The following is a 25,017-nucleotide window of genomic DNA, read 5'->3' on the forward strand; positions in this document are numbered from 1 at the left end:
GAGGTTTCTTCCTGTTAAAATTGAGTTTTTCCTCTCCACTGTCGCTACATGCATGCTTAATGTGAGGGAATCAATAAGGCGATGCAATCAACTGGTTTTCCTTAGACAGAAAACTTTGAATGAATCTGACTGTATGATCTGGTGAACTGTAAAGTGCCTTGAGATGACATGTGTTTTGAATTGGCACTATTTAAATAAACTGAATTGAATTGAATATTCTTTTGATGTTTATTCACACATAGCCATCTGTCCAGGAGCTGAGCATCCATCCTCCTCTCTGGAGAAGCGTGGTCTTCCTCAGGAGGCGACATATAGTGACCCTCGTGTGATCGCCTGAGGCGCTCGCAGGCAGGATGCTGCCACCATCCTCATCCTCTGGTCGTGCAGCCTGGCCGGGATGCCGCAGAGCAGCTCCTCAGTCTGGAACAAAGAGCTGGAGGCAGCGGTGACTCATTGCGCACGGTCAGTTGCTCCAGGTTCGGGTTCGGTGCCGTTCGGCCGCGGACGATCGATACCCCTGAGCCTCATATTCTGCTGGAAGGCGTGGCTTGGTGTCACCGACACTAGGCTGAATTTTCCATATTCATCCTCCATCTCCTGAACAGCAGCGCGCAAACGGGACATCAAGGTAAATCGACCTGTTTTTCTTTCTGATCAAAGGGTCGCTTTTGGTTTGCAGACGTCTGCAAGGTCAGATCAGATGCATGGCACAGATCCGCTTGGCCTGGATAGGTCCAATATGTTCCTACATTGCAGACTCATTTGCATCAGTTCGTCACTCCGGTGTTGGTTTCGTGTCATTTTGCAAACTGCTGCATAGAGGGAGAAAGAAAAGAGACCTCCAATTAGAGCCAGGATACGGTCTCTACAAACATTTGCGCTTTGGGGACTGACAGACGGACGCGTTGTGGCAGAGCAAACACGCACAGATGGGCCGAACCTGTCCGTGACCCAAACCAGCACCAACCAACTGGTTTCTAACAGGTAGACAAAATGGGAAAGGAGGCAGGATATATGATCATGAGAAAAATTCGTATGAAGTGATGAGAGAGAAAATTAGCAGAAATCTTAGGACTCTGAATTTTATATGACTAATACACTTTATTCAACCCCCTTATCTTTATTCTGCATGAACAGAACATGCAGGTTTTGCTTTGGTTCCAGTGGGATTTTGTTTGCAGAGTGGAGCTCTTACATGCTAAGGATAACGATTAAAGTCTCTCATCACCACCAAGAAAAAAATGTGGCATCACAGGTCGAGGCTGTCAACTAACATTAATCCTTCAGAAACGGAAGGGGATGTAAACACAGGCTCTCCCTGCTTAACTGTTAAAGATATGAATTCCCATTGGAATCTGTTTGCTTCCATTTTATAATCTGATTAATAGTATCCAGCAGATTAATAGAGTTTATCTGAGATCGTCAACAAAGAGCAAAATAGATCCTAGATCCAAATGATCTTCTGCAGTTCCCCTCACTATCCTCTGCTGGTCACTCATTTCTAATGTTTTGTTCCTAAAGTAGTTAGAGAGATTGCTCAGGGATTTCCAAATTAGGATGAATGCATTACAATCCCACAACCGGAATCTTTCTAATCTCTGTTCAGAGTTCAGTTGATTTTCCTCACCTGTTTTCTGTTACTTTGTGTTTTATTTTAGTCTGTGCATCCTGTTTGCCCTTTGTCTGGTTCGTCCTCTCTCCGTCTCCCTGGTTTCTTCATGGTCCAACTTCCTCCTTTTCATTAAATATTCTTCTACCAACATCAACCCCCCAATGCATGGTTATTACTTCAACCCTTCACCTCCACAAACCAAGACAGTAGGACCTGTGGTCTCCAGGCTTCATATGAGCTCCTTTATGATCTTAAGGCTTCTTCCTTAGCTCGTGATGTGGTTCTCTGTTGGCTCCTGCATTGCCACCATTGACAGGCAGAACTCTGGTCCTCCTAAGGATTCCCTCCTACACTGCCTGCCTGAACTGTGGACGTCTTTTATTGGGTTTTATTTTGGAAGCATAGACTGAACTAATGAGTTAAAAATGTGCTAAGAAAATAGTCCCTATACCATCACACCACCACCACAACAGCGTCAGCTCTTTCTGAAGTGCTCAGATTAGCATGTCCATCACTATGAACCATGCTGCTTTCAAAGTCATCTCTTTCTGATTCTTACTTCCGTGGGGAATCTTGGCCGTGTTTATAGGGGCCTAAAGCATACTAATATTGATTGTCTTATAGATTGTATCTGTCAGTCAATGATGGAACATGTCTGCCTAATAAAGTGGCTGGTGAGTATGTTCCAACAGGGATTTCAGCATAATTGTGGCTCTCAAAGTGAGACTAAAGACAATCTGAGGATCGCAGCAACTCCACCTGAGTTATTCATTCAGCTTCCTCAGGGTTTACTTCACGACTGTATTTTCAGACAAGAAAAGCCCTGCCTCTAGATTTGCATTAGTTGGGTAACAGGAGGAATTCACCAGTGTGCTTTCCCAGTACTCTGAAAGCTCTAGCAGGTATAGCCTAATAGAAACTGCACTACACCTTCAGTCCAACAGGTGGCAGTAATAAGATCGCAGAGATGTTTTTTCAGTTTTCTTTTTCATTCAGATTTATTTTTTCTGTCAACAGGCAGCCTCACTTGTGTCAGTATTAAACATAAACTGACAAAACAGTTTATCAACTATTAACTTTTTCTTATATATAAAAACATCTTTGAAAGTAGGATCTAATCTTTGATTAACCTTTCTCTCTAAAACCTTTCAAATGACCTTTTTGTGATTAATGGCTAATGAGCGACTAATTAGTTGATACCATGAATGCCATTAAATTGGAGATCACACTCCACATGCCAGAGTTGTGTATTCACTCTATGTGATTCATTTTAATATGTATGTTAGTGAGAGGATTCACGATTCTCTCTTTTCAATAATGACATCCTAAGTTTTTTTAAATCTCCACCTGTTAAATAACTAATATCCATTTTCAGATCAGATTTTTAAAATGGTCAGGGCATGGTTGATGAGATTCAAATGATAATGTGGGAGAGAGTTGTTGAAGGAAGTTAAGATTTGAAGATAAGTGAACAGAATGGTTTCATGCTGAGAAGTCAAACTCTATTTATGATTTTTGCCTTGGAAGTGATGTCAGAAGGAGTTGTAGATGCAAAGGTTGGATAATATGCAGAGAAAGAAGTGAAGGTGACGCTTGACCTGTACAAGGACAATGAGACAGTTGTGAAGTGTGTGGTTAGAGTGAAGGAGGCTTTCGAAAAGGTCTACATAGATATTTTGTTTGCAGACGGCATTGTGATTTGCAGTATTACAGGAATCTGGTGGAAGAGTCTGGTGAGGTAAAGGTATGATCTTTAGAGTAGAGGAATGAAAGTCAGTATAGGTTAGACAGAAGACGTGTGAATGAGAAGCAGACAGATGAAAGTGTGTAGCTACAAGGAGAGTCACTTTAGATGGATGGGTTTAAGTGCATGAAGTCAATCAAGCAAAGCAACAGGCATTGCACAAGGGAGGTGAAGACGATAGTTCAGGGAGGATGAAGGAGGGGAGTGTCAGGAGTAATTTGAGACTGGAACGCTACAAGAGGGAACAGAAAGGTTTACAAGATGCTACTAAGACCTTACGTGATGTATGGTGTACAGACCGTGGCAATTACAAAAGGCCAAGCTGAAAGACAACTGAAGATGCTCTCGGCTAAATATAGAAAAACTGAATATTAACGAGAAAGCTCAGGGTGAGCAAACAGCAGACAAGGAAGCAGAACCAAGAGGGTTTGAAAATGTGACTAGATCTCTGTGGTACAACCAGGATGCTTATGAAGACCAATGCAAGACATATGCTGCTTTATCAGTTTATTTCTTTTTTGACTTACTTTTACAGTTTTGCTTTACATCGCGCTCCCCTCATGTCAGCCCAGCCATTCCGGCCAGATCATTATTCTTAGTTTTTTTGTGTTATGTTTTCATGTCAGTTGTTCATGTTTGTTTTTGAGTTTTAGTTAAGTCCCTGATTCATGTTTCCATCCCTGGAGGCCAGTGGATTGAGAGGATTTTCTGTTTGTCTCCTATCTTCTGATCCCTTCCCGCTCTTTTCCACTGAGCCCTTAGGGTTTTGGCTAGCGTGCGCGGGGACCTCAGGTTGTGGCCCTTCTCGATGGAGCCCTTACGGTTTTGGCTCAGGGGGAGGTCCATTATAATCCCCCTAATCCAGGCTCCGAGGTGGAGACCAGTTGAAAGTTCTGCAAATTTCCTGGTACCATGTCTTGTCTCTGTTCCTGAACCACTGAGCCTGTCTCCATCGGATCGTTTCTGCCTGAGCTTGCATTTGGACTGATGGAACTTTGAACCTGCCTGAATGTTCTGTGGATTCCTGGAACCATGAATCTGTCTGTTCCTGTTCGGATCAGAATCCCTGGTCGGGCTACGGAGTCCTGGATCCCAGAACTGTCCTGTCTGAACTGTTTTCGTGACCTAGATTGGGCCCCTGCCTGCTCACTGGGGTTGCTGCATCATGAACGCTCTGGGCAGGTCTGGTGACATGTCTCCTCCACTTTTTCAAAAGTCTGTTTTGGTCCCCTGCACTTTTTACTGTCCAAAAACAATTTTACGCTACGGTACACAGACCATCGTCAAGCACTAGGACAAAGTGGGAAACCGTAGCTCGAGCTGAAGCCCACTTCCCTGAGTTTAGACTAGGGCTGGGCGATATAGAAAAAAAGCTTATCGATCAAAAGAAATGCATATTGATCGATATCGATAATTATTGAAAAGATTTGAAACCATATTTTATGTGCAGCTCTGCCTGGACTTTTTATAATATTGCTAAATGAATTAATTTTAATAAAAAACACAAACACAGACTTCGAATTAAATCTTTATTTAACCAACTTTTTTAACCATAACAGAATGGTTTTAAAGAAAAATAACTTAAGAGACCTGAGTTATGTTATTAAATACTGACAAAGAATAAACTACAGTGATCAGAAAAGTGACCAAAATAAATATAACAAATAAATAAATGCCCCCCCACCGCCGCCGCCCCCGTTTCCTGCTTTAACCTGAGTTATTACTTTGAAGTTTCTGGCCCCTCAGCATTTTTATCTCAATTGTTAGAACTACGTGGGAAACTGCCCAGAACTGAAAATATATATATATTTTCCGAAGATTCCTCGGAGGAGAGCCGCGTCGGGGCCTACACAGCTCGTACTCCTGCGGCTGTGAGCGGCTGAGATGATAAAAAAAAAAAAAAAGGAAAGTTGGTTGTGTTTTCAGACTTCGTTTTCACTGGTTCCCGACACATTTTCCAGATGACTGTGGTTTGTTTTTGGTCCGACTTGCCATGACCGAAATACTGCCAGACTGCCGAACTACAAAAACCTTTCTTTGAAACAATTTCCTCCGCCTCTCCTTGCTGCATCTTCATGTGCTCTGTGTTGTGGTTTGAGAGGGCGGCGCTTGGTGACGGCATGCCTGGGTCCACGATTGTGATTGGTTGGGAGGAAGCAGTGACTAGCATAAACCTACATGCTAGGCTACAATGAGAAGGAAAGAAAACTGCGTTTATTTTTTATCGAACTTTTATCGACCCTCTTTTTTTCTATTGCGCCACACGTCTATCGATCGATATATATCGTTATTGAATTATCGCCCAGCCCTAGTTTAGACCACCCGCAAGCTCCTGGTTGGCCCTCTGTCCTTCCTTGTGTGATCGTCTGTCTCCTGAGAAGCTCACTTTACAAGCATCTGATGCACTATTGAATTGCGTCTATGATGGATGGTCACAGCGCTGCTGAAATCTTACACGCTACCGTAATTAGAACTGTAGGGCCGCAAGCTTTTATCTCTGCTTTCTTGTCTATTTTGGTTTGATTTTAGAGATAACTTAAATGGTCCAGGATTTACAGACTTGTAAAGAACGTGGGTCTCCAAAAGACGACAGTAGCTGAGGGAGTCTGCTACTATAATTATGGATTTTTTTCCTTCTCATTGAGTCACGTAATCTAGAAGGGTTGTAATATCAGATTTATTCATTTACGAAAATATTGGAATTGTATGTGCATTCATGTGCATGCATGTGTTTGCGTTATGGTTATTAGGGTGTCGGAAAAAAGAAAGAGAGACATAAGAGACTTCTTTAAAAGTCAAAGTGTGAGTTACATTTGAAGAACTGTTTAACTGTGTAACCTAATTCACCTTAATTGGCTAGTAAAGTACATTTGTTTTATTAAAAGTGATGAAAAATCAAATGTATTATTGTTATATATTATTAATATCATCAACAAAGAAAAAACAATCTACAAATGGCATTTATATGTATCCAAGCTCATAATAATTTTAAAACTATGTGTTTTTAATCCACACGGGTTGTTGCATCACAATTTGTCCAATTGTTCATGTCATGCATCCATATATTTAATCAAAATTTCATCCATGCCCCCAGCTTTCCAATTAACACATTTTAGTTGTAATAAACCAGTCAGTTGTTATAGTAAAAGCAATTTTTTCCCCTCATTTGCACAGATCTATTTCATCTATAAAAGCTATGCATAACATCTACAAACATTAACTTTAAAAAATATCCAGATCGATCTAATTTTGAATCAAACAGTAAGTGTACGGAAAGTACATCAAATATATTTTTTTCCTTTCAGTCTAACAGTTTTCTGCAGTCATGAAATCTGTTTGACAAAGTCTGCTGTGCATGTCACATCTTATCTCCAGAGCACAGTGTGTTAAAGTTGATTAAGTCATACAGTGCCTTGCGAAAGTATTCAGCCCCCGTGAACTTTTGACCTTCTGCCACATTTCAGGCTTTACACATAAAATATGAAATAAAATATTTAGTGAAGAATAGACAAGTGGGACACAATCATGAAGGGGAATTAAATTTATTGGATATTTAAACTTTTTTAAATGAATAAAAAAAAAAATAATAAAAATGGGTGTGCAAATTATTCAGCCCCTTTAAGTCGTAGGGAAATCATATTTATTTTTGTTAACTTTGTTATTTTATGCAGGCCAGTTAGTTATACGTCAGCTTGTACACCTAAATTCGGCCAATCATATATCAATGGTCATCTATTAATCAAATTTTTTCGCATCTTGCATCTTGATTCATATGTCGCAGCTAATATACACAACAGTTGAAAAAAGAAATAAAAATCATTTACTTTACCATTGAGTTCCTTCCCAGTGTTCACGGGGATGCACGTCTATGAAATCTCTGAATGGCTTAGCACCTAAATACATCACAGACTTGCTATCAGTGTATCAACCCTCCAGACCACTCAGGTCTTCTGGCTCCAGCCTGCTCTGCATACCTAGAACTAGAACTAAACATGGAGAAGCAGCATTTAGTATGGAAGCAAATCGTTACCATCTCATAAATGAAATTAGTAATCAATAATCCTGTTTGCATTTTCATCTTCTTCTTCAACACTGCTCATCCTTTTACTTAATTAAAATTAAAAAGAAAAAGACATTTGAGATTTATTTTTCAAAATTTACCCTAGCAAATTTATACCAAAATTCAATTTGAAATGTAAAATTTGAAAATGAGAAAGCATTTCCAGAAATGCTTTTTCATTTTAAGAATGTGGCTGCATTGTTTGACTCATAAATGAAATTAGTAATCAATCATCCTATTTGCATTTGCATTTTCTTCTTTAACACTGCACTTTTATGCCATAATTAAAGAGAAAACACAGCTATAATCAGCGCCCCCTACTGAACAAGATGGGTAGCCTGGTCAGCAAGGACCTGAGGAAGAGCGGCTGCTGACGTCACTCTGCTGCCCCCGCCGCTCAGATTGCTTTTTCGTTTTCAAGTTGTGGACAGTACTTTGCAGGCAGACCATGAAAACGATAAAGCAATGTCCGCTGTGTTTTCTCTTTAATTATGGCATAAAAGTGCAGTGTTAAAGAAGAAAATTCAAATGCAAATAGGATGATTGATTACTAATTTCATTTATGAGTCAAACAATGCAGCCACATTCTTAAAACGAAAAAGCATTTCTAGAAATGCTTTTTCATTTTCAAATTTTACATTTCAAATTGAATTTTGGTATAAAATTTTGGTATAAATTTTGGTATAATTTTAATTAAGTAAAAGGATGAGCAGTGTTGAAGAAGAAAATGAAAATGCAAAAAGGATTATTGATTACTAATTTCATTTATGAGTCAAACAATGCAGCCACATTCTTAAAATGAAAAAGCATTTCTGAAAATGCTTTTTCATTTTAAATATGGTAACTATTTGCTTCCATAATTTAGTTCCTATGCTCCACTTATCTGGAACAAACTTCCAGAAAACTGGAAAAATGCGGAAAGCCTGAGTTCCTTTAAATCAAGACTAAAAACACATTTGTTTAGGATTGCCTTCGACTGTTCTAGTTAAACGGTTCAACTAAAACATATTTTCTTTAGTCCAACTGTTTTTAATATTCTTTTTTGTTTCTGCATTTTTTAAAATTGTATTTATTTATTTATTTTTTCCTACTTGCTTTGTTTCTGTTTTATCTTCCTGTATTTTAATCATGTAAAGCACTTTGCATTGTCTTTCTCTTTGCCTTTCCTTGCCTTGCCTTGCCTTGCCTTGCCTTGCCTGTGTTTTCAGCAGGCGTAGAGCTAACAGAACTGGCAAGGTTGCGAGGCAAGGGCTTAAACATGTACGGCTGTAAGCCTTCTACACCAAACCAAGCTTCTGCCGCCCTGGCGTCCTCTTCCACAACAACTTCTTCCCCACTTTCCTCCTCTAAATGAAAAATGTATGATGGAGGAGACTCTTCCACGACCTCTGACACTAAACTCTCCTCCTCTTGCATGTTTCTGCTGTCCATAGCGTTCCTTGACAGTGTCGTTTCTAAGTCACTAATTTAGTGCTACTTGGTCACAATGTTATTTCCCATTGGGAACCTGCTAGCACTGAGTTGCTAACTGGTTGACAAGATGCTTCAGAGAAACCGTCCACAATCAAATTTGCTTGCGAACCTTCCGCCACAACAATCTCACCCCTCTTGATAAACGACCAATCACATTCACTTTATTCACTCGTGTTAAGTCGTACACTACTCGGAAGAATTCGGAAATGCAACGGTTGTAGCTCCACCTTTTGCTGCAATTACAGCTGCAAGTTGCTTTCGGTTTGTCTCTACCAGTTTCTAGAGCCTGACATTTTTGGCCATTCTTCCTGCAAAACAGCCTGAGTTCAGTGAGGATGGATGGAGAGTGTTTGTGAACATCAGTTTTCAGTTCTTTCTACAGATTCTCGATTGGATTTAGGCCTGGACTTTGAATTGGCCATTCTAACACCTATAATAATATGTTTATTTGTAAACCATTCTATTGTAGATTTTGCTTTATGTTTTATATCATTGTCTTGTTGGAAGATAAATCTCCGTCCCAGTCTCAGGTCTTTTGCAGACTCCAACAGGTTTTCTTCCAGAATGGCCCTGTGTTTGGCTCCATCCATCTTCCCGTCAATGTTAACCATCTCTGCTGTCCCTGCTGAAGAAAAGCAAGCCCAAACTATAACGCAGCCACCATCATGTTTGACAGTGGGGATGGTGTATTCCGGGTGATGAGCTGTTTCGCTTTACGCCAAACATAACTTTTTGCAGTGTTGCCAAACAATTTGACAAGGGAGTATACAACCCATCAGAAACCCCTACAACCCCAAGGTGACGTCCATGGTCAATCCAGTAGGCGGGATCAAACCTACTTCTTGTTTTCCCCTGATTCCTTGTTACACCTACAATCTCAGTGCTCCCCACTACGAGTTAGAACTGAGGCAGTCCCTTGGATGAGTGGCGAAACGTCTTCTAGAAAACTTTATGTCCATTTGTCTAAACAGAATTTTTGAAGCTTAAAAGGAGCGAATACTTTGGCAAGGCACTGTATCTGCACTTTTGAACATAAATTTAGGTATTTTGCGAGGCTCTATACTTGGCCCCTTGTTGTTTAGACTTCTTTATAAGTAACTTATCTTTGCACTGTGTCAGTTTTCAGCTCTATGCAGATGATGCAGTTATCTATGAAACTGCTATGTCACCTGAGCAAGTTTCATCTTTACTGTCTACCAATATGTCTGACATCCAGCAGTGGCTCATCCAAAATCAGTTCATCTTAAAACCTTAAAAAACGGTCTCTGTGATTAATCTTAAAAAATCTAGAATCAGAACGAAGATTTAAGATTGAACTACGAAAGGAAAAAAATCCTTCAGTTACATAATGTTAATATAATGATTTAGTTCTGGATCGTCAAGTTACATTTAACAAGCATATAAAGAAAAAATACAAAGTTTGTGTTCTCTCATGTATCATACAGTGTGACAATATTGGCCAAAGCTGCTCCCACTGCAACTAACTGCAATGTGTCATTATAAACTGGAGCAATGAAAATTAAGGATACACATTCAATATGGATTCACCACTATGCCATACTTTAAAAATATACACATGAGTATACAATGAGTTTTTCTGGTTTTAATAATATTTGTTTCCTTAAATTGATTCACAAATGCACTAATCAATCAGAACCTGAACACCTTCGTACATTTGTTAAGAGACGAAGCAGGATTTGTTTTTCTAGGTGCTACTAAAACTCATGACTTTACAATACGATACTGCAGGAGCAGCTTGGGAGAGACGGCCTTTGCTGTTAAATGCTCTAAGCTCTGGAACTCATTACCATCGGACATCAAGACTGTAGCTGATTTTAAAATGTTCACAACCAGCCTCAAAAAAGACAAATCAGAACTTTAATTACTTTGAATTATTTTAAGTAGGTGAGAGTTGTATATGAGATGCATGTTATATATTTATGATCATGTCTTTATTTTTTTAATTTGAAGTAGTGTATTGAAATTCTAATTGATATAAAAGCCCAACCAAGGACAGTTGAAAATTAGCTTTAACTATAAACATTATGTGCAGCCATTTGCTTTGTTTTGACACAATGTTTGTTTGCATTGTCTCTGTCAAATAAAGATGAAATGATCCACAATCATCTTAGTAAAATGTCTATTTTAATTATTGTGTATAATGAATTCTGCCTTTGTGCTCTTTCATCAGGGGGCTGCAGAAACGTTCTGATTTTCTGTTCATCTTTGAAGTACACACGATTTGAAGATCCAAGTATTACATTCAGGATGGGAACCAACCCAGAAAGGACAGTGACAGTCCAGATGGTGCCTCAGCTGGCTGTGGTGGACCCACTGGCCAATAAGGAAACCAATGCCAACTCGGGTAATGAGCCACACCTCAAAGTGTCTCACAGCCTTCCAACATCTCCCAATCAGCAGGATAACCTGACTATTTCAGGAGAAGCTGCCAACACTGCCCAACATATCCACAAATCCTCAGCAAAGGGAGGTGAATCAGTTAGCGTTGCAGTGGCAAACATGCCAGCAGAAGGCAGCGGGAAGCAGACGCACTCTGGACCTCAGGCAGCTGGTGAACAGTGCTCAGCTAACCTGTCACTGACAAACCAAGATGAAAGTAAGATAAAAAATGAGACCCAGGATGCTAACACTAACAGAAATACATCTCATGGAGCCGATGCATGTGCAGCCAAAGCTTCAAAGGTTGATGGGAGCAGCAACGACTGCAGTATGATCAGGATGAGTTCACTAGAGGCAGTTCCTGTGCAACTGGCATCTTCACCCAAAGCACAAGAGAGCAGTAATAAAAATAAACATTGCAACACCAGTGAATTGGAAAATGCAGCATCTACATCTAAACAGGATATTAAGGTTCCTCAAAACAAATCTAATGTAGTAATTAAGAAAACCCAGGAGCAAGATAATTCACAAATGTGCCCATCAAGCACTGTATGTACAAAACGTAAAGAGAAGAAGGAAAATGTAGCCCTCATCACCTCTACTAAACCTCCACCAGCAAGTTCAGCAGCAGAAATCACTACTGCAGTTAAAAATGCATCGTCACATTCAGAGAGGGATTTCCCCGCAGTAACAACAACACAGCTGTCCTCAAATAAACTGCACCCTGCATCTTCACAGAAAAATTCATCCAGTGTGGTTCAGGAGGAAAACAATAAGCCTACATGTGGGCAGGTGTCTGAGGACCGCGGCCAGATTGAAACAGCTCTCTTTGCTGGAAAGCGGAACGGAGCACTCTACAGGGATGCCTCCACCATGACCTCATTGGTGGCGCCAGACAAACAGTGTCATGATATGGAGGTCCAGGCTGTAGCAAACACTTCAAGTAAAGCTGTGGGTACAAGTCCCAGTCTGATGCCTTTCGCTTCCACTCGCAGACTGAGCAGTGGCAGTGGGGTCTCAAGGGACGAGGAGCAATGTCTCACCGTGGCATTCCCTGTCCATGAAGGTGTGGCTCCGTGTCAGAGCTACACACCTTCCCTTTCTCCCATTGAGAGACTCACTGTAGAGGCAGAGATGTGTCCCAAACAAACTGCAGGTTTTTGCTCACCAACTGTGCCCCAACAGCTTGACTCCAGGTTAGGAGCCAAGCCAAAGGAACATGGATCCTCTCTGAGCAGCATTCAGCCAGTTTATCAAATTAGCATTGAACATGGCAACCACAAGAAGGAAACAGTTGAAATATCTTCCACTGGTGCAGCTGGCTCTCTGAAAGCTTCCCCGGAGACAGCCAGTGCTTCTGTTGACAGAGACAATGCTGCGCTCTCTCAGGGTCTGCAAGCAGCCACAACAAAAACAAATACAGCAACAAAGTCAGCCGAACAAGAGGTAAAGCCAAGCAGGAACGAGGAGGAAGATGATCAGACGGGATCGCAGAAGGACAAGAACGTCCATGAGGTTGTCTGGGATGAACAAGGGATGACGTGGGAGGTCTATGGTGCATCGGTAGACCCAGAATCGCTGGGATTCGCCATTCAGAGCCACCTGCAATGTAAGATCAGGGAGCAGGAGAGGAAGCTGATTGCCCAGACCTCCTTCAGAAAGTCCATCTCTGGCGTAGATTCCCCGCAGCGTGGGAAAAAGAAAAAAAGGAGGGAACAGAACATTTTCAGGTCAATGCTGCAAAATGTCAGAAGGCCCAACTGCTGTGCGCGGCCCCCTCCCTCCTCCGTCCTTGACTAGCCCTGCACCAAGGTGGCCAGCATGAGGTGCTGCTCTTTCCCTGGAGGTCACACTGTCTGTCCTCCCTCTGTCAGGACTGTGATGCCAAGTGAAACATTAATGGGACGTCGGGGTCCTTCTATGTGAGTATACTGGAATGTTGTAGCAGAAAAAAAGTCCTCATATTTGTGACGTTTGTAAACAAACATTGTAGGATATAGAAGCATAAAATAAAGATATTTTCTAGAAATAGAATCTAATAAAAAGAGACAAAACACTTTTAAAAAAAACTATAGTTAGAGGCATGTATCTTTGCTTCAAATGCTTTATGATGACATGAATTACACAATAATATGGAATCTTCTACTGTCAGACATGGTTTGTGCAAATATACTGAGTTGAAATCTCATTTGTTGGATGTTTATATGGAGTCTGGGAGATTTTTGTGTCATGCATTTGTGTGTTTTTCACCTGTGCCGTGGCAAAAAAGGGGAAGCACTGTATACACACATAAATATTATGTTGAATCTCTGTTATTCCTTGGATTTCTATTAAAAGTATTTAAAACTACGATGGCTTTCACAAATTTTTGCTCTCTAACGTAAAACTCCAGGGTCCTACAGAATCAGTGGTGTTGTGACTAAATGTTGTTTTCATTTAGAAAAGAGTTGATCAAACTATGAAAAATTTTGACTAAAACAACATCTACACCTATATTGGTTTCTGCTCCTTATTTTAAACAGAACCAAACATGATCAACTCTTTATTAGCTCCATCAATGGGCAGCAAACAAACAAAGGCCAAATCCTTTTGGATCAATTATCTTTCCAGATGTTGATGTCATCAGTTTTCAGTCAGAGATGAGGCTAGAAGTATTTCATACTTAAATCTTACTGTCAGGGACAAAGCAGTCAGGCAAAGGTGTAGGAAAAATATCATCCATTTATTTTTCAGTCATGCTACTATTTACCAACAGATACAAAGTTCAGAAAAAAATGGGCCTAAAAGAAGAAATCAACTCAGACAAATCGGGCCAAAGATAACCTCTCACGATGAACACTATATGTCTACTTGTGCGTTCTCATGTGATCGTGAAACATCATCAGCCTCAGCCCTAGTGCTGTTCCAATTCACAAGAACAGTAGACCGTAGAACGGACAAAGTCCCCTGATGTTGTTCTCGCCCCCTCCTATTTACCAAGTATGCTTTGTCACTATCCAATCCGTCCATTCTGCGCACGAGCATCCAGATATACATCCGGGTCGCCCTCGATTTTATTAAAAATACCTAAATGAGGTTTTTCCCTCCCCCAAAATAGCGTACTAAAATATAATAGGGTAATAATGTATTTCCTGAGAAAACAAATGCCTTAAAATCCTTTCTGTTTTATCACTCATCTCTGCCCGATCTGCACCAGAAATGGGATCATACGCTGTGGCTAACTTTTTCGGCTTTTGATTTAAACATAAAGCTAGTCTTTTTGAGTTTTATGTTTTTGTTTTGTTTTAACTTTGGCGTATATAGTGCGTCATCTAAAGAAAGAAACAACTAACAAGCAGATAAACATGGTTTAATCATATTTTTCTACACTACTCTGAGCATGTATGATGATGACGTGAGAGAGGCAGTTTAATGAAGAAAATGTAAAAAGCATCAAAATTGTCTCATAAAAGTCATAAAAAATTAGAGTATTAGCACTCTTTAGTAAGTCAAGGATAGAAATAAGTAATTCTAGAACCATAATTGCATTATTTATGGACACTCGGATGTATATCTGTTGGCGCATTCGCAGGACGGATCAGGTAATGACATGCATCAGGTCAGACTTATCCGTTCTTGAGATTGACAGCTGTCCCAGCATGCAACACGGCAGCACCAGCTTTCAATAGAGCGCTCACAGAGCTCAGTTAAAAGTTCTCTTTTCTGTTGCTGTTGTTCAATAAAAGTACATTTTAAGATCATTTGAGGTGAGAACATTATACTGTTACGGGTCGCTTTATGGCCTATTTACAGAATTAAAGCATAATTTTAAAAAGAATTTCGAAGTTGAGGGTACTGCGGCAACCAGCAGACCTCTGAGGGTAACGGCAGCTAGGTCTAATCCTAGCGGTCTAATCCTGCAGCAGCCCTCTCGCAGCATAGCATGTGAAGTACCGCTGGCTCTGATGATGAGTTTTTTTGTTTTATTCGGCAAAATGTAAATTTGATTTGTGTTTATGCAACTGTGTTAATCATTATTTCCTCACTAAATTAAAAAAGTAAGAATATATTATTATCTAGTGACTATTAATAACAGGAGGTGAAATACAGCTCCAAAAAGAGCTGAGCATGTGGTGACATCATAAGTACTCTTCTGTTCCAATTGACCCAGATTTATGCTGCGTGCTTCCATTCTCCCCAAGTCAACACTTTCCTGTGTTCTTCTCTAAAACATACTTGCCTAGGACAAGAGTCCGTACTCGCCTTCTTGTGAATTGAGAAACGGCCTGAGGGTATCAGCTATTGGTGTGGGGGCCAAAAAATTGCATAGGCGCAACACTAATCATTACTGTTATATTTGATGGTGAATTGTATTTCATTTTGGATCCAATGATCCCTCAAAGTAGAATTACTCCAACGCCATAGTAAAAGGAAGCAGATGTTGCTTAGCAACAGTGTTTGGGTGGAGTCCTCTTCTTCTTTGGATTTGCTCTAAACCATGTTGATGCTCCACGCTCTAGGGTGTCAGAGATTTAACGATCTGTTGATCTCAGAGAGCAGTTCAATATTGTTTCCATCCATGGCTGGGCCCAACGTTTCAAACAGCCAAGCATGCTTTTATTCAAGAACAGTTTGCCTAATGAGATTTCAAAGCTTTGGCAGCCTTTTCCTCTTTTTTAAATGTCAAAAAAAAAAAAAAAATTCTGTTTGTTAGAGACCAACACTTATACAAGAGGTTCCAAAAAAGTAAAACAACAAAAACAAACAATTCACTGGACTTTGTTCAGTGAATTGTTTGAAGATGAAAAGATGAAGATGAAAAGTTTGAAGATGATTCACTTCACTTTTTTTTTTTTTTTTTAATAGAGAGTTTCTTGGATAGGAAGCAAACCATCTTCAAACTTGGAAACAATGTCCAATGTTTTTTTTTGTTTTTTTTTTACTTTTTTGGAATGACTGACCTAGATGACTGAGAATCTTCACCAGCATAAATCAGGATCTGATCTTTGGCCTTTCAATTACAATTTTATTTATGCTACTACTTTACCATCCTGTGATGTATCTTATATTGCCATAGTTTGCAAGGTTTTAAAGATTTGCTTTGGTTTTGGGATTTGTATACTAAGAGTAACAACTTCAAAAATTCTGTTTATTCCGGTGTTATTTAGGTTTATTTTGTTTTCCTTACTTCTTAGTTGAACTCTTTCTTGTTTTTTTTTTCTGTCATTTTTGAAAATATTCTTGTGATTTATTTAGACTTTTTTCATCATTCATTGTTTACTGTTATATTTAGATTATGTTCCCATGGCGTTATAGTTGTCCTAAGTTACCTTTCCGCCATCCTTTAGTTTTTCCTTAATCATTTAGCATTTTTTAGTCTTGAGTTTAATTTCCTTTTTGCTTCTTTTTAGTATCTTCCATGTTAGATTTCATTGTATTTACTGATGTTTCTCCGTTGCACCCTACCACCCTCCTTTTCCCTCAGTTCTCTACTCATTATCCTGTTCCAGAGGCGGCTGGTGGAGTTTTCTCCAGGGGGGGCTATAAATTCAAATCAGACGTATACCAAAAACCAATCAAACGTATACTATGTAATCACACCTGTATATTTATATGAATGCCAAAAAAAAAAAAAAAACACATTATAAAAACATAACATAATTTCATGTACAGGTTTACTTTTTGTAAATAAATCTTGCCCTTCTGAGGTTTTGTGAAGGCAAAACTGTGTTTTGCATGGTTCAATATTGTGTCACACACCTAAAAAAATTCTGTACCATTTTAATAATTGAGAAGCTATCAGTCAACTTAATATAAAGATATAAAAACTATTTTCAGATAATGGGATCATTTAAGGGCTGCTCAGTGACACAGTGGGTAGCACTCCTGCCTTGCAGCAAGAAGGTTCTGGGTCCGATTCCTGGCCTGGGGTCTTTATGCATGTGTAACGGGTACCGTAGCAACAGCACCTTGGCTGACAGATGTACTCCTGACAAACAGGAGAGAGATGAGGAGACGGCTTGTCAGTTTAGAATATCAAGCAGTAATTTATTCAAGTTTCATTTTTAAATACACTCATGTGTTAAATTTCTTTGTTTATGTTCAACATATTCAAAGTTCAATGTCCTCTAAACATTCTCACTGAATTTCAGTATTCATCTCAACACATAACAAAATACATCTCTTCCAAAAATACATATTCACTTACTTTTCAGTTTAGTATTTTAACCTATTTACCACAAATGAAATACATAGACAATGGTATAATAACCAGCTTAATGTTAACGTTAATTTTTAACTCCTCATATATCTATTTTACTTAGTTTTGAATCAAGACATTACTGCATTTTAATCTCATAAACCTTTAGTGCTTAATATAAACAAAACTCATTTTAAACAGTCATCTTTTTCCCTTCATGAACTCATTTAACAAAACTAATGGTTGGGACCTTACAGCTGGCAAAATAAACAATAGACATGGACGTTGTGAGTTTCTTTAACATCAACGAGGCGCACATTCACGTAGGGGAGGCGCGCTCATTACCCCAAGCTGGTCTCTACCAACGGGCAGGTCGCGCGCGCAACCGCCGCACCGCGACCGCGCGCGCAACCGCCGCACCGCGGCCGCGCGCGACCGCTGTACCGCCCAACGGCCCGACCCATCCTCGACACTCTAAACCCACTTCAAACCAAATCACACAAACTCCCCGTCTAAAACCACAACATAGACTGGTCAACCAGCATCCCTGACACATTTCAGCATGGGTCATCTCTAACTTTAAATCATATATGTACATTTACCCACCTGACAAACAGGAGAGAGATGAGGAGACGGCTTGTCAGTTTAGAATATCAAGCAGTAATGCAGGAAACCGCGATGCGAGACACTATAACGGGAACCTGCCCTCGCTCCCCCTGCTGGCAGGGAGTAACCATTGCAACACACACATTGAACGTGAAATCAAATCACCATGTAAAGAAATGCAAACCAAAATAAAACATAACCGTTTTTAATCAAAATAAAATACAATTTTCTCTTTCTTTTTCAAAAACACAAAATGTGACACTTTTGTGGTTGTCACACACTCCCCGACAAAAAGAAATAGGTCCCACCATTTTCTACTCAACTCTTATGAACCAAAGCCCTATTCCTCCTAACAGGTGACAGGAATAGGTAAGATGTATGGATGTGGTGGTAAGGGATAAGACATGTATGTAAAGGGGGGATAAGGTGTGAAATAGGGGTTAAAGGGGTATGTTGGCGTTTCGTAGGGAATGAGTGGGTGCAAGGGTTGTGCCGTGTGAGGTGTGGTGTAAGTAGGTGAGTGTAGGTCTGTGTTTACCATGTTAACTCTAGCTTGTGTTGTCAGTGTAGGCTGACCAAGCCTCCCATATGTAAGAAACTGTCTAGGTTGCCTTTCTCGACTTGACCTTCTGACCTGTGTCTGTCGGTCTGGCATTGCATTGATCAGAGGCTGCTCTTCCTGGACGGGCTCTGGAGCCTCAGCATATAAATCCTGCTCTTCAGGTCTTGCATAATCAGACTGGGCTTCATCCTGTTCAGATTCTACTGTCTCTGCTTCCCTTACAGGTACCGGATCTGCTTCAGGTAAGTAGTCTTCATTAACTCTCACCCCTCCTCGAACAGGTACTGGAATCGGGCGACTCACCGGGACAGCTAGTCGCTGTGGTGGGGCTACCGTTGGTACCTCTTGTATCCTCTCATCGGGTATCCTCAGCCAGTAACGGGGACCATCAGAGTCGGAGTTTGAGTCAGAGTCTGGATCTGCTTGCAGTGGGTCTGTACGCTCTGGGGTGGTACGTCGCGTCTGTCGTTTCCTTTTCTGGGTTGTCTTCTCAGGAGCAGCCTGATGTGGAGGCTCTTCGACTGGGATGTCATTCACGAGTAAGAGCAGATTACGATGGAGTGTTCTTGTCTTTTTCTGGTCCCCAGACTCGGGATACACTACATACACTGGGTTATCAGAAAACTGTTCTTTCACGACATAGATGGTCTTCTCCCAGTATGACCTTAGTTTCCCAGGACCACCACGCTCACTGAGATTCCGGACTAGGACTCGATCGCCAGGCTGCAGCACCACTCCTCTTGCTAGCTTATCATAGAGCACTTTGCCTTTGGCGCTGGCCTGCTTGCTGTTCTCTCTGGCGATTCGATAAGCCTCAGACATCTGCTTTGCCCACTTCTTTGCATATCCTTTTGGCGAGTCAGGCTCTGCGTCTTCAAGCAATCCGAAGAGCAGATCAATAGGAAGGCGAGGATGACGACCATAAAGGAGGAAGAACGGTGAAAAGCCTGTCGACTCGTGCCGAGTACAGTTGTATGCATGTACAACTCTTGGGATCTGATCTTTCCATTGTTCTTTTTCTTTGTCAGTCAGCGTTCTCAACATCTGCAGAATCGTTCGATTGAACCGCTCCGCTGGGTTCCCGTGGGGATGGTAGGGCGATGTTCTGGAATGACGGATACCTGACATTTGCTGGAGGGTACGGAACAGTTCATTCTCGAATTCACGGCCTTGATCGTGGTGTAACTTTGAGGGATATCCAAAGCGAGGGATGAAGTCATTAAAGATGCGCTCAGCTGCTGTCTTTCCACTCTTATTCTTGGTCGGGTAAGCCTGAGCGAACCTTGTAAAATGATCAACGACCACTAGGATATACTCATAGCCACCACGGCTGGTCTCCAGATGCAAGTAGTCGATGCACACCAACTCTAGGGGTGAGCTTGATGTGATACTTCCCATCGGGGCGCGAACATGAGTAACTGGCTTCTTTGACTTTATGCATGGGCATTTCTTAGTGATATGGTCTTCGATTTCTTTTGCCATGAATGGCCAATAGAATCTCTCTCTGGCAAGGTTCAGGACCCTTTCTGTGCCAACGTGAGCCATGTCATTGTGGAGTTTCTTCAAGACGAGGTCTTTGTACTTGGTGGGGAGCACCAACTGCTTTCTGCCATTGGCACGCCTGTATAGAATACCATTTTCCAAAACGAGCTTTCCCCATTCATGGAACAGTCTTTTAGTGGCTCCACTCGCTGCTTTCCGTATATCATCAGTTAGGGGTGTACCTGCCTCTTTCAACGTAATCATTTCACTGATGGCTTTGTCTGCACGTTGCGCTTCCGCAAGCTCATCATGACTGATTTCTCTCAAGTCATCAAAAGGAGGAGACGGGTCAGCTTGGGAGTTGATGTTCAGAGCTGCAACCCAGGCTACGTCTTTGTGCTTGGCTACCTTATCCCCATCCCAGACTGCTCGAACCACATCTGCAGAACACTCTTTAGTGCAGGATTCACTGTACGCTTCAATGTCTAAAGGGAGACGTGACAGCGTGTCAGCGTCTATGTTAGACTTTCCAGGTCTGTACTTTATGTCAAATCTAAAGTCTGACAGTTCTCCAACCCACCTATGGCCGACAGCATTTAGCTTTGCTGTGGTCATAACATAAGTAAGAGGATTGTTGTCTGTGTATATCGTGAAGTGAGGTGCATAGAACAGGTAATCTCTGAACTTTTCACACACAGCCCACTTCAGGGCAAGGAACTCCAGTTTTCCACTGTGCAGATGGTAGTTTCGTTCAGCTGCAGTTAAAGTCCTAGACCCGTACCCAATTACTCTCAACTTGCCATCCTGGTGTTGGTAAAGGATTGCACCCAGCCCCTGGTCAGAAGCATCTGTGTGTAATACGAAAGGTGCGTTGAAGTTGGGGTATGCCAGCACAGGGGGGTTAACAAGGAGAGAAATAAGTCGGTCAAGGGCTTGCTGGTGTTCGGCGGTCCACTCCACAGGTGTCCTGGACGGTAGTTGTGGACCTTTGCCTCTCCCACGCTCTACAGCTGCTTGTCCTGGCTTCACTTGTAGTAGTTCATAGATGGGTTTTGCAATCCTTGAAAAGTCCTGAATGTAAGAGCGGTAATAGCCCAGGAAACCGGAGAGCTTCCTTACATCTCCAACTGTCTGTGGTGTCCTGCTGGCTAATGATCGCACCGCATCCAGGTCTTTGGGATCAATCCTCACTCCTTGAGCTGACACAAGGCGACCCACGTATCTCACTTCTCGTCTAAACAGCTCACACTTTTCAGGTCTTAGCTTTACCCCGTGTCTTTGAAGTGCTCGAAGTACTTTGCGGACCCCTTCCACATGCTCATCAAAGGTTTCCGCATAGCAAAGCACATCGTCCAGGTACGGGAGACAGCAGTCATCTCTCAAGGGACCTAGCATCTCTTCCATACTCCGCTGGAAGGCTGCGGGGGCGTTTGAGAGGCCAAATGGGATACGGACCCATTCGTACAGTCCCCAGGGAGTAATGAAAGCGGTGATGGGTTGAGAGTCTTTGGCAACGAAACCTTGATGGTAGGCTTTTCCTTGGTCGAGGATGCTGAACCAGGAATAGCCACCAAGGGTGTCAGTCAGGTCTTGTATCCTAGGTAAAGGATGTCGATCAGGGATGGTTTTCTGATTCAAGAGACGGTAATCTATGCAGAGGCGGAGTGTACCATCCTTTTTCCTGACACAGACCACTGGTGCAGCATAAGAGGACTTTGACTTGACAATCCAGCCTTTCAACAACAAGTCTTGCACATACTCTTTCACCTCTTTAAACAGTGGCTTGGGAACCGAGGAGTACGCTCTCTGCACTGGGATCTCATCCTTAAGGTGGATCGACATCTGCAAACTGGGAATACAGCCGATATCATGACTGTCTCGAGCGAAAGCAGCTGATTCTTCCCACAGCATTTTCTTTACTTTGTCTTGTTCTTCTTCACTAAGGTGGCTGAGGTCCACAGGGGGCTGCCACAAGCCTGGAGCAGTTTGAGTGGCTGGTGTTGTTGCGGCATTGGCTACTACTTTGGGACTGGACAGTTCTGGTGGGCCAGCCTCAATCACCCTAGTAACAGCCTGGCTACTACCCAGAACAGTCTTTCTTGGTATGCTCACAGGATGCTTTGTGCAATTTCTTATTGGTAAGGTTACATAAGGTCGCTTTCCAAATTGCATTTCCAGCAGGCCTTCCTCAATCTCAAGTTCAGCAAGATGGACGTTGTTTTCCTCAGGTTCAAACAAGAGAAGAGGGTCTGATTGATCTACAACTGACGGGATCTGACACTTGACCCATGCAACCTGTCCAGCTGGAACTACAGTGTCATAGTTGCCAGTTCTTAAAACTTTTGGACACATGACGGGTTTACCTGCCTGAATGAAGTTCACCAACAGCTCCACCTGATCCACAGAGGCAGATATGGAATCAGAGAGGAGTGTGGTGAGGGCTGGAAATAACTCTGTTTGTCTATCCTGAACCACCTCCTCTAGCACATTGAATCCCAGGATTGGCCGTTCAAGGTCGATGCTACTGATGAGGAAAGGCACCATTATAGACTGACTAAGAGCAGAATTTCCGGCAAAGCTGACTGAGATGAGGACCCATCCATCAAAAGGAAGGACTCCTCCGTTCACAGCTTGTATTTCCAGCTCTTCATCATCAAAGATTTCACTGAGGGGCCTCACCGGTGCATCCGGTATGTACCTCTTCTTCCAGTTTTGATCAATCATGCTCACTTGAGCTCCGGTGTCTAACAGAGCATCAACTGTCAAGCCGCTCAGGTCACATCGTGCAAGGGCTTTGGCACCTATGAACTTGGCTAGGCGCCTGCTTGTTTGAGTGGGCAGAGAAAGGGGAAATTGGGGGTCATTTACATTGTTTACTTTAGGTCTTCTATTCAGCAAACTTTCCCTTGTACGAAACTCAGAGCTGGATACATTGCACTTAACACTGTGGGACTGAACATGAGACCCGGTCACTGGTTGTCCCGTTGCAGCGACCGGCTCCAGTTTTCCTGACGCTTCGGCTTCTTTAGGCAGCCTACTGCTCTGTGGCCGTTTTCACCACAGTAAAAACAGTGAGTGCAACCTGGGAGGTTCTGTGCGAGGCAATTAGCACAGCTATTTGACTTGGGTTTCGTTCGTTCCACTCGAGCTTTGCAGTGGTGGCAGGGCTCGGAGCTGTAAATCTGCTGTGGCCGTTGCAGTTGCTCAACTTTAGTCATTAACTCTGCTACCTGTTCAGTTAACAGCTGAAGTGCATTAGCCTTTGGCTGTTTATCTGGAGCATCTTTCTTTGCACCATTACCTTGTGCAGCTGCGACTTCAACCTCCACTAGCTCAGTGCTATGCACGCTTACTTGTTTCTGTTTCACGCCTGACCCCAAACGTCTCTGTCGTTCATTCTCTGTGCTTGTTATCTTCATAATTTGTTTCAAAATTTCTTCATCAGACACACTGCTATCAGAAAGTAATGTTTTAAGTTCTCTGCGTATGTCATTATGTTTTTGGCTAAGTCCTTGATATATGGTGTGTAGGAAAATGTCTTTAACTGTGTTCGAATTGTATTTCACTTCCGTGTCAGCATGTTTTGAGGCAAACAGTATCTTTTGTTTCAGACCTATGACACGGTACAAGAACTGTTGGGGAGTTTCGCTGTCATTTTGTTTGGTGCACATCAGTTCTTGGAAGAGCTCTGTGTTGCTTCGCCCACCTAAGTGGGACTGTAGGAAACACTTCATCTCGTCTATTGTCAAATCATCCTTGTGCATTAGCATATCTTTGAAATGTCCTGGTTTGATCACTCTGAGAATACCTCTCAGTATTTCAGCATCACTAAACTGATCTTTTACTCCGTCATCGATTTGTCTGCATATGTTGCTGTAACTTAAATCTGAGCTCTGATCTCCGATCTGCCCGCCTTGAACCTTGAATTCACGTCGCAGCATTGAGAGCTCTCGAAGGGGCACGCCTCGGTCATGTTTGTCATGTGTGTTTTGTTTGGGTGCATGTTGTACAGGTGCATGTTTGGTGTCAGGTGGCAGTGTAGAGTGTAATGGTGTATGGTGTGCTGGTGTAGGTGTGAGAGTGGGTGGTAATGTGGTGTTATTGATGTGTTGTAGAAAAGTAGTAAGCATTTTCTGTAACTCCGTTGTGTCTGTGGGTGGTATGGTTTTGATAGGGTGTGTGAGTGATGGAGTGGTAAATGGTAAGGGGACAGCTGGACTAACCTCAGCTGGTTGGGTCATATTAGTGTTTGGAACACTGGGCACCATATCATCAGTGATTGCATATTCGCTAAACCCTGGGGTTGACAATAAATTATGCACATCATCTGCAGTTGTCTTACACTTAACAGCACGTCTCTGAATGGCCTTCACGGTATCATTTAACTCCAACAACGTAGCCATACCTGAATCCTCCAATTGCATGAGAGTGTCACTGTCCATGAAAGCTCGGATGTACTCAAAGCAACGATCTTCCTCATCCACCTGAAGCGTGGATGCATCCTTCCCCGGCACAGGACCAACACTCCGAGCCAGTTGGAAAAGTTCATCGGCTGTCAGAGTGAGCAGACTTTTCTTGATGTCCCACACCAAGCCTCTTCTCTCACCGTCCGCCATGACTGCTTTTCCGTCTTCCTCGCTGTTGGTTGCTCCTTCAGGCAGCTCTTTTATCCGTGGCTCCAGGTCTGGTCCCCGCTGCGTAGCACTGGCACCGCTTCAGACGGCTGATTCTGTTTGCGTCTGTCGCCTGCGCATCTGACGCCGTTCCCCGTACGGGCCACCAAAAATCTGTAACGGGTACCGTAGCAACAGCACCTTGGCTGACAGATGTACTCCTGACAAACAGGAGAGAGATGAGGAGACGGCTTGTCAGTTTAGAATATCAAGCAGTAATTTATTCA

General features: G+C 42.1%; 1 protein-coding gene across 1 annotated transcript; it reads left to right on the top strand.

The window, feature by feature from the left end:
- Nucleotides 1-242: 242 nt before the first annotated feature.
- Nucleotides 243-13,639, top strand: gprin3 (GPRIN family member 3). The gene is made up of 2 exons (XM_038271134.1): nucleotides 243-628; nucleotides 11,081-13,639. Exon 2 carries the CDS (start codon nucleotides 11,158-11,160, stop codon nucleotides 13,087-13,089), a length of 1,932 nt encoding a protein of 643 aa, XP_038127062.1. The 5' UTR covers nucleotides 243-628; nucleotides 11,081-11,157; the 3' UTR covers nucleotides 13,090-13,639.
- Nucleotides 13,640-25,017: the final 11,378 nt, after the last annotated feature.

The sequence above is a fragment of the Cyprinodon tularosa genome, unplaced genomic scaffold (assembly GCF_016077235.1).
Source record: "Cyprinodon tularosa strain WSP-4 unplaced genomic scaffold, ASM1607723v1 ctg79, whole genome shotgun sequence".
Lineage (NCBI taxonomy): Eukaryota > Metazoa > Chordata > Actinopteri > Cyprinodontiformes > Cyprinodontidae > Cyprinodon > Cyprinodon tularosa.